This window comes from Plutella xylostella, chromosome 2, assembly GCF_932276165.1.
Source record: "Plutella xylostella chromosome 2, ilPluXylo3.1, whole genome shotgun sequence".
NCBI lineage: Eukaryota > Metazoa > Arthropoda > Insecta > Lepidoptera > Plutellidae > Plutella > Plutella xylostella.
In genome coordinates this window covers 2,205,882-2,217,817 of record NC_063982.1, presented here as the reverse complement: position 1 = coordinate 2,217,817, position 11,936 = coordinate 2,205,882, and the positions used below count along the sequence as shown (strand labels likewise).

The following is an 11,936-nucleotide window of genomic DNA, read 5'->3' as shown; positions in this document are numbered from 1 at the left end:
CTCTCGTCGATGTAAATGCCTAGATACCTTGCTGGCCCTGTAGCACGGGGCGCTATTAAGACGTGACAAAAGTTCTCCGTCGCGCTCGCTCTTGAGGCTGTGCTATGTGAGTGAGCGCGATGAAAACTCTTGTCACGTCTTAAATGCGCCCCGTACTAGCCCTTCTGATGAGACTCTTGGTATTGTACTGCAGGCACAGTTTACTTCCGGGGGTGTGAATTGATGAGCAATAATTGTAAAATTTGAATCCGGTTGGTATCTTTTGTTTAAGGAGAAAGCAATGTAGTTAGTTTTTTTTAAGTTTAGCGTGAGGAGATTCGAGGACAGCCAAAGCATCACTCGTCTTAAAGCACTCTCCGCGTATAATTTCACTAATGATCAGTCAGAGCCATGTATTATCAGGGGAGTATCGTCGGCGTACGTGTAGATTTCAAAATTTGCGAGCTCCATTTCACACAGCTGATTTATATAAGTCTGAAATAGAGTCGGCCCTAGGATACTGCCCTGTGGAATTCCGTAGTTGATGGTGGCTTCAGCGCTTACGTGAGCTCCTACTTTAGTGGACTGAGTACGATTTACTAGGTAGTTTTTAAATATATCAAGATCTCTAACGCCTATTAAATTTGTTCTAGCTTCTTCACAAGCAAAGGAATGGTGACTGTGTCGAAGGCCTTGGAGAGATCTAGGAAAATAGCTATGCACTTATGTTTGCTATCTATATACTTATTTGACTATTGATGAAGTTAAGGCTGTGACTGCATCCTCAGTAGAAATATTTTGTCTGAAGCAGAACTGATTGTCAGATATGATATTAACTTAATAAAGTATAAACTTAGTAAGCAAGTCGAGTAACACGACCTTACTTACAATATTTTATTTAGCAAAATTTAATATTGTATACATAGTCATCAAAATCAAAACCGTCCTTTCGTAAAAATATAATCAGAAACTTATTGAAACCGTAAAATTATACAATAGGTATATTTTAAAAATATCAAAACTTCCGCCTGATAGCATTTTCCCAGAACTGCCACGTTTCATGACCTCTTCATGCTAATTGCTTTTTTTTAGAATCTACCTCGCAATACGCAACACAGCACCTAGAATGTAGAAGTCTACATAAGTTGTTGGCCATGGTTAAGGTTTATTACTTAAAACTTGGCCCATACGCTATCTAAAAGCTTGAGGTAGGTATTACGTTACATTTACTTTTATTTCCTTTCCGCTACTCGTATATCTAAGTATTTCAATATTTTGGATTGGTAGGGTATTACCTATTTACCTTTTTTTCTAATTAATATTATATTTATTAGAAACATACAGGTGTTGCAAAACGGGTAGGTACCTAATATAAACCGAATGGGGGTCTCTGTTTTTGGAATTAGATTAGGTACAACATATATTTTGTACTAAATTGTTTTAGATTTCAATAATGAAACAAGATATAGGCATAAATATTATTTATATTGTTTCCCAGACAGCGTAACAAAAGGCCATACAATATACAAACGAAACCGAGAACCCATTATATTATTTTCACAACATGATATTTTCATACAAATTCCCCGTCTGTCTAGCACAATAATGTAACTTAATTTATACAAAGAATTCACTTTTTCAGCTTTCAGCTGTGGAATGAAAGCGTCGGGGCGAGCTTCTACATTGCCGTTGTAGTTCAGGAGCTGTCCTCACTGTACGGGTCTTTTATCGATAAAGATAAACGACAGAAAGTCTTGGTTAACGATGCAGTTTGGTTTTCCGAAGCTTCGGAGCGCTGCGCGAACCACGGATCTATGTCGTTGTTTTAAGTGTGTGTGATATCTGTGTATATTTTTTTTCTAAGTATGCAATAAAGTGTCTATATAAATAAATATCCATGGTAGTCCATACCCCAACGTTAATCGGCTCTTAGGCAGACGTAACTGGTTAAGTGCCAATTTCACCATTCTCGGTTATCTAACCAAATGTAGCAAGTGTAATAAAGTTGTCTCGAAGAAGTCACCGGGTATTCAGTGTAGCAAATGTAGCAAATGGATTCATGCCGCCTGTGCTTCGATAACGAACGATCAGCTAGCCGCTCTTTATTCTACGGAGGCGGTAGATTGGAAATGCCGCGCGTGCGCTGCAACCGTTAAACCGAAGAGGATCTCGATCATTCTCCCGGACGCTGATGAAGACACGGACACTGAAGCCACTGCAACAGCTACCAAAATGCAACACAGCATCAACGAAAAATTCCTGGTCGACATGCGGCGTGAGATAAGAGATTTGATTAGAGACGAAATACAGCGCAGCTTGAAATTCTATTTTCCGACAAGATAGATGACTATGAGGAACAAATTGAAAAGTACGAAGTTAAAATCAAGTCCCTGACGAGCCACCAAACCGATCTAAACAACAAATATAAAAATATACAAATGAAATACGATCTACTAGAACAAAAGATGAATTCGATCGAACAGCTTCACTTTAACAACCGCCTTGAAATATGCGGAATCCAACTAAATGAGAAGGAAGACCCGATGGCAGTCACCAAGCAGATCTGCGAGAAGTTGAAGCTAAACGCTGAGGATATAATGGCAGCACAGACTAAGATATCCCGTGCACCGGCTGCAAAGAAGAGGAACCCGCCGACCGTGCTGGTGACGCTGCGCGAAGGTCGCCGCGACGGATGGATGGAGTCGTCGAGAGCCGCCACGCTGACCAACGCCGAGCTGGCCCGCGAGGGAGGCAGGATCTTCCTGCGCGAGGCCCTCACCCCGGCTACGAGCTTTCTTCTATGGAAGGCTAAGACGGAACTTAGGGAATCCAACATGTATAAATTTGTGTGGTGCAAAAATGGTGTGGTGCTAATAAGAAAAAGTGAAAATGATAAAATCCAATCAGTGAGATCTGTGAGTGATATTGAAAAGTTCAAGAATGATGGGAAACCTAAGCCTGCGTGCTAGGAGGTACTATTCTTCAATTGTATACTTAATTACTATTATGGTCTAACCTACTTCTGTTACTACAGGTAATAGTCCTCTAATACTTACTCCATACTTTAATTTCTTACTGATAATCATATTAATATTATTACTGGATTGCTAAATGGACGATAATTGTAGTAATATGAATGAAGGTACATTCGATAGCTGGAATAATTATCTAGTCTCAATTCCAGCTGATTGCCAGTCACTTATAACTTTAAATATAAACATACGATCTATGATAAAAAACTTTTCTCACTTAGAATACATTGTATCGACTAGTAATCGTATAATAGATATCATAACAATAACAGAGGCTAATATTAAGGATAAATATAAATCATTCTTCGAATTAGATAACTATACCATGTTCACTAACCTAAGGGAACATAGGAAAGGTGGGGGAATCATATTATTTATTCACAATAGATTAAAATTCACTCCATATCAAACAAAAACTATCAACTTTGAATCATTAATGGGTACCATTGAGTGTGATAACGCCTACAAAACAATATTATGCTCAATCTATCGTCCACCCGATGGTTGTAAAACCAGTTTTATCAACGAATTAAACCGCACACTAGGGAAATTTAATAATGAAAATATTTTCATGACCGGCGACATCAATATAGATCTTAAACAACAAAACAACTACAAATGTACCTATTTGAACTGTCTAAGTGAAAAGGGCTTGGAATGCGGAATAACGCAATATACGCGAGTAGAAAAAAAAGGCAGTAAGATAACTAAATCTTGCATTGATCATATTTTTACACGATGTACCGGGTCATACCAGGTACTTCCGGCCGTTATAACTGTAGCACTAGCCGATCACTACATCATCAGATGCACCATAGTTTATTCTCAAAGTACATGCACTGGCCGCCCCCCAGCATTCAGAAAACGAATCGACAATAAACAAGTTATACTTCAATTAAAGCAAATTGATTGGACCCCTACACTGAATTACCAAACACCAGAAGATATATTAAATTCTATAGTTAATAATTTCCACACAATTTACCAAAGTTGCACGACATATGTAAAAATAAATGAACAAAACAAAAGACAAAACTGTAAATGGGCTAATAAACAAATAAAAAAAATGATTCAGACCAGAGACAGGCTCCTTAAAATATGGTTGAAAACTAATGATATAAATGATAGAATACTATACAACAAATACCGTAATAAAACTAATAAATATATTAACAAGACTAAAAACAACTTCTACTATAATGAAATATGCAGTAACTTTAAAAATTCAAAAAAGGTCTGGACAATAATAAATAACTTATGCGGGAACTTAAGCAACTCGATTGATACTATCTTATTAAAATATTTTGACCAAAATAAATGCGACTTGGCTAACAGGTTCGCAAACGAGTTCGAAAACAATGCGTCAAACATCAGTAACTCTTGTAACATGCCTATTTTGAATTCGATAAACTATGAAATAACACCTAGTACTACTATGCGCCTAAAAAAAGCAAGTGAAGAAATTGTAACTAAAATAATAAGTCATATAAATGAGAAAAAAAGCCCCGGGTACGATGGGATCAGAGCATCCGATTTAAAGTATATAAATAAAGAAATAACTCCAGTCATCACTCACTTAATAAATAGTTGTATTACTACATCGCAGTACCCGGACAAATTAAAGATTGGCATTATACGGCCTATATTTAAGAAAGGTAATCATACTGACTATAATAACTATAGACCCATAACTATATTGTCATGTATAGATAAGATAGTTGAGAGATACTTCGGCGACGAGCTCAATAAATACCTACGTAATCAGCATATTATAAATAACACACAATTTGGGTTTCAGAGAGGCCGGAGTACCTCCCAACTACTGTGTCAATTCACTAATGAGGTCAATGATCACCTGCACAATAGACAACATGTACTTGCGGTGTTCATTGACTTCAGTAAGGCGTTTGATACCCTACAATATAATACCTTATATAAAAAGTTATCGCAGAATGGTGTACAGGGCCTTCTCCTAGACTGGTTTAAAGATTATCATAAAAATAGAAAAACAACTGTGAAGATATCCGATACATATAGCAACCATATTTTTACACATCAAGGAACGGCACAGGGATCCATACTGGGCCCGACTGAGTACCTGCTGTATGTAAATGACATGAGTAATGTGCTGGAGGAGGGTTCGGTATACCAATTTGCAGATGATACGTGTTTACTTGTTTCAAATACATGTTTACGTAAGGCCGAGTGCGCACTACAACGTAGTTTCGACCAGCTGTGCAGGTGGGCACATGATGTAGGCCTCACTATAAACGCGCAAAAAACCAAAGCTATGCATATACATTCTGCTCACCTAAGAACAGGAAGTGACTACGAGCCGACTATCACTGCCCACCTCCACGACTGTCTCCACTCTAATAACAAGCCTGTGTGCAACTGCCCTAAACTTGAATTTGTGAAAAACCATATGTATATAGGTCTCATTATTGACCATAAATTTAACTGGGAACCACACATCAATTATATTTGTAATAAATTACGTTCTATCCTAAGTAAACTATACCTACTAAAATATAAGATACCTTACAGGACACTACGTATGTTATATCTTGCACTTGCAGATTCCATAATTTGCTACGGACTAGGTAGCTATGGCCGTACATATAAAACTTACATAGAAAAAATATATAAATTACAGATAAGAATGTTAAAAACCATTGTCCCAATAAACATCAAGAATAAATTTAAAGATAACTATACACAACTGTTTAAGTTTTGTAAAGTCCTACCAATAGAAGAAAAAATTAAGTTGTCAATTTTAAAAGAAGAAAATCATCATATTTCCCAAATAGTTTATAAATCCCGCCCCAAAGCACTTCGAATTTTAACATCAACAAAAAAATGTATCTTGCCTAAATATCGGAATTGCTTTGGGATGAGACATTGGAGATACTTACTGCCCAAAACCATTAATGAATTGCCCCCAGATATGCAAAGTGTATACTTAAATTGTGGTTATAAAAAACAACTGAAGAGATGTTTCATAAAAAAATTATTGTAATCTGTACTGTATTCTTAACTATCTCATTGAATTATGTTAACTTAACTTATAATATTTAATAACTAAATACCTACCATAAGTGATAACTACTAGCTAATTACTAATATACCTACTTGTTAAATAATGCATGTGATATAAAAATATTTTACTATTAAGTAGCTCTTAAACCCTTAATGGATTTCTGCTGCTTGTATTAGGCATATTGTATTTTTTTGTGTAATTTCTTATTCAATAAATAAATGAATGAATGAATGAACCGACAGGGATTGATTTATAAATTAAACGTCATCTCCATATAAAATCCATGACAAATGTGTCAAAAGTTAACCACTACTCCCTGGTTATGCTCTAACAGAGAATGGTGAAATTGGCACTAAAAGTAGATTATTTTATTACTAAAGAACATATTGTTCTATGCCAGATAGTGTCAAAACAGTTCAATAGCTAAAACATTCAATAACTTTTTTATGAATAACATTGTTAGTGTTTTTATCAACTTCAAGAACTAAAAGAAACTATAAAGATACATCTTTCAGCTCCCGTTCTATTTCATATGCATATCCTTGACTGCAAAATTACATATTAATTTACGATACACAAACACGCTAGGAGCACGGGAAACCCGAGTAATAAACAATTAAATTAAAACACGTTATAAACGTATAGAGGCGTGGCTTTTACGTGTGGGAAAAACAGTTTTTTTTTGCTAACGATCGAACAAGGAATGGAGGTGTTGGCGGATGTGTGGTTATTGAAAATGGAAGGTTTATGTTTCCTGAAACCTTCTTCAGACATAGTCACAATAGGAGATACACTCGCGGGCGATGAAAAAGTTCCAGGGACGTAAATAAATACAAATAAATATGTGGGGACATCTCACACACGGCCATCCGACCCCAAGCTAGGCAGAGCCTGTGTTATGGGTATCGGACAGCTGATATATCTGCACAAATACATAGATAGATACATATTAAATATAAATATATACACCCAAGACCCGAGTACAAATATCTGCCCCAGCCGGGAATCGAACCCGGGACCTTCGGCATAGCAGTCGGGGCCAGCACTAACCACTACGCCATTCGACCGTAAAAAGTATAAAGTATTGCACCAAGTTCCCAAAAGAATGCTCAGGTATTTTTAAACTGACACAGAGGAATTGGTCTCAAAACTAAATTATTTCATACTTTATAGTGATTTTTGTTATTTAATTCGATTGTTATTTTTTTTTACTGTATTTAGTTAATTTGCAATAATTGACATAATATAAATATACTAGCTGTTCCCGCTAGCTTCGCTTCGCCTTAAAAAGTTTTCCCGAGAGAATTCCGGGATAAAAAGTAGCCTATGTTCTTTGTCAGGGTCTAGAACATATGTATACCAAATTTCATTCAAATCCGTCCAGTAGTTTTGGCGTAAAAGAGTAACAGACAGACAGACAGACAGACACAGTTACTTTCGCATTTATAATATTTGTTAGAATACCTATACAGGGTGTTGCAAAATTGGTATACTAAGCCGAAACCTACATGTGCAGCATGTTATATCTAAGCCCGAAACTGAAATCAGAATTTCAAAATTCGCGAAAAAAAAATTTGATTTTCTATAGAAACTTTGTTAGTCACGTGACTTTTTACTATGGTTTTTTTTTTTCGCGAATTTCCAAATTTTGATTTCAGTTTCGGGCTTAGATATAACATGCTGCACATGTAGGTTTCGGCTTAGTATACCAATTTTGCAACACCCTGTATAAAACACCCTGTACGTACTGAATTATACCTCCCACTTAAATTTCTATTAAGTGCCTACTAACTGCATCCTCAATAATGAACGTCCAATAAAAATAAAGCTAATGGCATTTCATTCATTTGAAGTATCATTTGAACCCCTTAAAAATAATAATAATATTTATTATTATTGCTTCCTATCATTTGATCTCGAAATTGACGAAAAATACTACTAAATTACATAGCCGATTGATATTTATTATCTTATAGGAAAAATTGTAAACGGAATAATAATATTGGCTTCTGTATGTCGATCCCTAAAATATGTAAGTACCTAATTACACTTACATTTTCTTATTTTTTTAGACAAATTATGTGTAATATTTACGTCAGGTCACTCTAGCTAACAATAAAACGAAATATTGAAGCGATTCCATGCTGACCACGATTCTATCTCGTTGTATTATTAATCATTAATCGTAACGATTGCTCAAAAGGAAAATTGTCCGTCTGTCTGTCATGACCCTTTATGTAAAGAACGAGTGAATAAAAAAATACCTAAATGTTTTCTGGCATTAGGAACCCATTATGCGCAAGTCCAACTTGGACTTGGCCGGTTTTTTTGTAAAGCTGCGTACAGACCGGCCCATCGAACGCCCAACGAACACCTGACGATGGATGTTTATCATACATAATACAGGCAGATTGCAGCAACGAAACCCGTTCGTTGGCGTTCGTTTGGCCGGTCTGTACGCAGCTTAAAGCGAAGGTAACCCTTCTCGCAAGTGGCACGTTTAGAAATGATTAGCAAAACACTCGCAATCTCCCCTTCACATACAGCTTACGTCCGGAAATCCCACAATTTGAGAGAAATCAAAACAAAATTAAACCTTCTCAACTATAGTGACTGCGTTTCACATTTATATTTATATTATACTAGCTGTTCCCGCGCGCTTCGCTTCGCCTTAAAAAGTTTTCCCGTGGGAATTCCGGGATAAAAAGTAGCCTATGTTCTTTCCCAGGGTCTAGACCGTATGTATACCAAATTTCTTTCAAATCCGTTCAGTAGTTTTGGCGTGAAAGAGTAACAGACAGACAGACAGACACAGTTACTTTCGCATTTATAATATTAGTTAGGATTAGGATTAGTGTTGGTCACCGATACACTTTTATGAGGATACAAATCTTTCTTCTACAGTAAGTATTACAAACTCAAATCAGCGATTTCGTGACTCGCAAAATTAGTATTTAAATAAACGGGTAAATATTCAAATACTCAGCACCTAATTAGCAGACGTCAAAGAGGAGAGCGGGGTAAGACGGGGTACTCGGGGTAAGCCGGGGTAACGTTGGGGTAATCGGCACAGGTGTAATGATTGCCGGCCATAGACTAATGAACACTTGTAGAAGAGACTATACTGCATTTTTTCATACTTGACATAAAATGTACACAATGAAGGTAGTATTTGAATTTATTTTGTATTTGAAAAGCAGGTTTTTAGTAGTAACTAAACCATATATTTTAGTTGTTGTTTTTCAATTTTGATAAGTAAAACACATAAAGATTGTTTAAATACCTTTTATTTAAAGTCTAACAAAATACCTACAGTTTAGGTAAGTTTATGAGTGTATATGAGTACCTCTACACAAACGGTGTAAAAACTCACACTCTACATGCTGATTTACCCACGATCCACATACATTTTATATCTTAACCAAGTGTGAAAACTATAACTTTCCGCACTCTTGCAGGCGTGTCTAAACCCCACATAGCTCTATGGACGGCCATGACCAACGAACCCGGGCTTCCCCTAACCGTATTTGCCGATCAGTCAGGAAGAAAACCCAGATACGGTTGCTAAGCAACCGATTGTACAGGCAGAAAAAGAGATAAAGTAGCTCCAGCTGCCGTACGTTAGCAATTAATAATACATAAGCATTGACTTAAATATTACTAGCGTAAGGACAGGACCTACCGCTCAAGAAAATGACACCCGCGCGTTGGCCCTAAAATCTCATATATCTGTCATAATTTGTTTGAATTAGGGCCAGCGGGCGGGTGTTATTTTCTTTAAGCGCAATGTTCTGACGGGCGCATCCTTCCTTTTGAAATCATTGTACATAACGTACACAAGTAAGATCCATACAATTTATGTCAGACTAGCTGTTCCCGCGAGCTTCGCTTCGCCTTAAAAAGTTTTCCCGTGGGAAATCCGGGATAAAAAGTAGCCTATGTTCTTTGCCAGGGTCTATACCATATGTATACCAAATTTCATTCAAATCCGTTCAGTAGTTTTGGCGTGAAAGAGTAACAGACAGACAGACAGACAGACAGACAGACACAGTTACTTTCGCATTTATAATATTAGTTAGGAAGTTAGGATTAGGATTTGACAAGTGAGCGACGCTGTTTAAGGATTGTTAATTTCGAATGTTCAATGGTAAAAACCCCACACTACACTTCCGTATTAAAATCTAGTGTCAAATTTTGGATGATGCAAGGGAGGTAGCCCCACACTACACCTTCCATAATAAAATCTAGTGCCAAATTTTGGATGATACAAGGGATAGAATAGAAAAGTTAATGTGTTGGTAACAACTATACTTTAATACTCGTACGAACTACATAGATGGAGTGTCAGTGCAAAGGAAACGTCCCCACAAATAACACCCCAGTTCCGCCACTGAGCTCTTCTTTTGAATTAAATAAATAAATAAATATGTGGGACATCTCACACACGGCCATCCGACCCCAAGCTAGACAGAACCTGTGTTATGGGTGTCGGACAGCTGATATATCTACACAAATACATAGATAGATAGATAGGTACTAAATATAAATATCAACACCCAAGACCCGAGTACAAATATCTGTCTTTAAACAAATACCTATCTGCCCCAGCCGGGAATCGAACCCGGGACCTTCAGCTCAGTAGTCAGGGTCACTAACCACTACGCCATTCGGTCGTCTATTCGTAATTAGTGCGGTTAGAGCATTTGTGCCTTTATTCTTTGGTTGTCATTGGGTTGAACTCAGTTTAAACAGTAAATTAAATGCAGACAGTTTTTTGATACTTGTGTTTTTGTATGTGACACGCCATCTTATTCCTATATCGTTAATCTAAGATTCTGTCACTAATTTTCAAACTGTTTGCACGTCAGATATGCTTCCTGCGTATCTCTTTTGATGCATGTACCTTAGTTACTCTGGGGGAGGCGATTTTACAGCAGACCATGATAGGTATTCTTAGATAAATGAATCTGGTTCTGGAAAAATTGGTGTTTTAGGTTTACGGTGTGTAAACGTTCAGTCAAGACGTCGAACGTTACATTTAACCACTTGACGAGTCGTCATTTAGCCATACAATTGAATAGCGCCATCCAATGAACGCGCTAGGGATTCAACCAGATGCCTGCGACATATGCAATAGGTTGTACCTACTCAGGGGACCATTATGTATATCTTTTGTTTTATAAATTACGAGTATCTATGTAAATCGCAATTTATTCTTTTTCCATACTAAAAAGTCACGAGACCAACATTTTTTTTGACAGTAGAGATTTTTTTACAACACCCTGTATAATAAATAGTAAGATACAAAATTTGTGATTTGGAACATTGATAAATTTGTGAGGTTTTCTTCATTTGACTTCTGAAATGATAAATCTGCTACAGTTTTAAATATTGTTTTTTTTTATATTGCTCACATTTTTAAATACAAATAAAAATTAGTAATATACCTAATACTTATCTATTAAATAAATATATTTCAAGTCATGCAACCCTCAACTCGGAAAACTGTCCAAAACCCCAAACAAGTCGTCAAGCAGCACTTCAAAATAATATAATAATATTAAAAAACAAAAAAATACCCTACGCTTTTCCGTCTTCAAAATTTTCTCAAGCAGTTTTGCTCTTCAGGTAGAACTTTTGAGTCTCTCTCATAAATATTACCTACTTGTTATAAAATCAATATGAGACGGGTAGGCAGGAGGAACCCAGGGTAGGCGGAGGTGAAATGGGATAGCATCCCCCCACTGTCATTTACTTGTCCTCATTAAGCCTACTTTACCTTAAAAGGACCCTTCCGGTTACACCCATGTATTTTTATTTTTTGTGTTTTGTTTCTAGCAAGTTTGAGGAAAATCATAATTTATTAATTAAAATAAGGACAAAGG

General features: G+C 36.5%; 1 protein-coding gene across 1 annotated transcript; it reads left to right on the top strand.

Annotated features, from left to right (window-relative positions):
* The first annotated feature begins 2,444 nt into the window (after positions 1-2,444).
* On the top strand, positions 2,445-2,948 carry LOC125490144. Its single transcript, XM_048628622.1, has one exon. It carries the CDS (start codon positions 2,445-2,447, stop codon positions 2,946-2,948), a length of 504 nt encoding a protein of 167 aa, XP_048484579.1.
* The last annotated feature ends 8,988 nt before the right edge of the window (positions 2,949-11,936 follow it).

Excerpts from the sequence above, each read along its gene's own strand:
- LOC125490144 (XM_048628622.1), top strand. The coding sequence starts at position 2,445 with ATGAATTCGATCGAACAGCTTCACTTTAACAACCGCCTTGAAATATGC.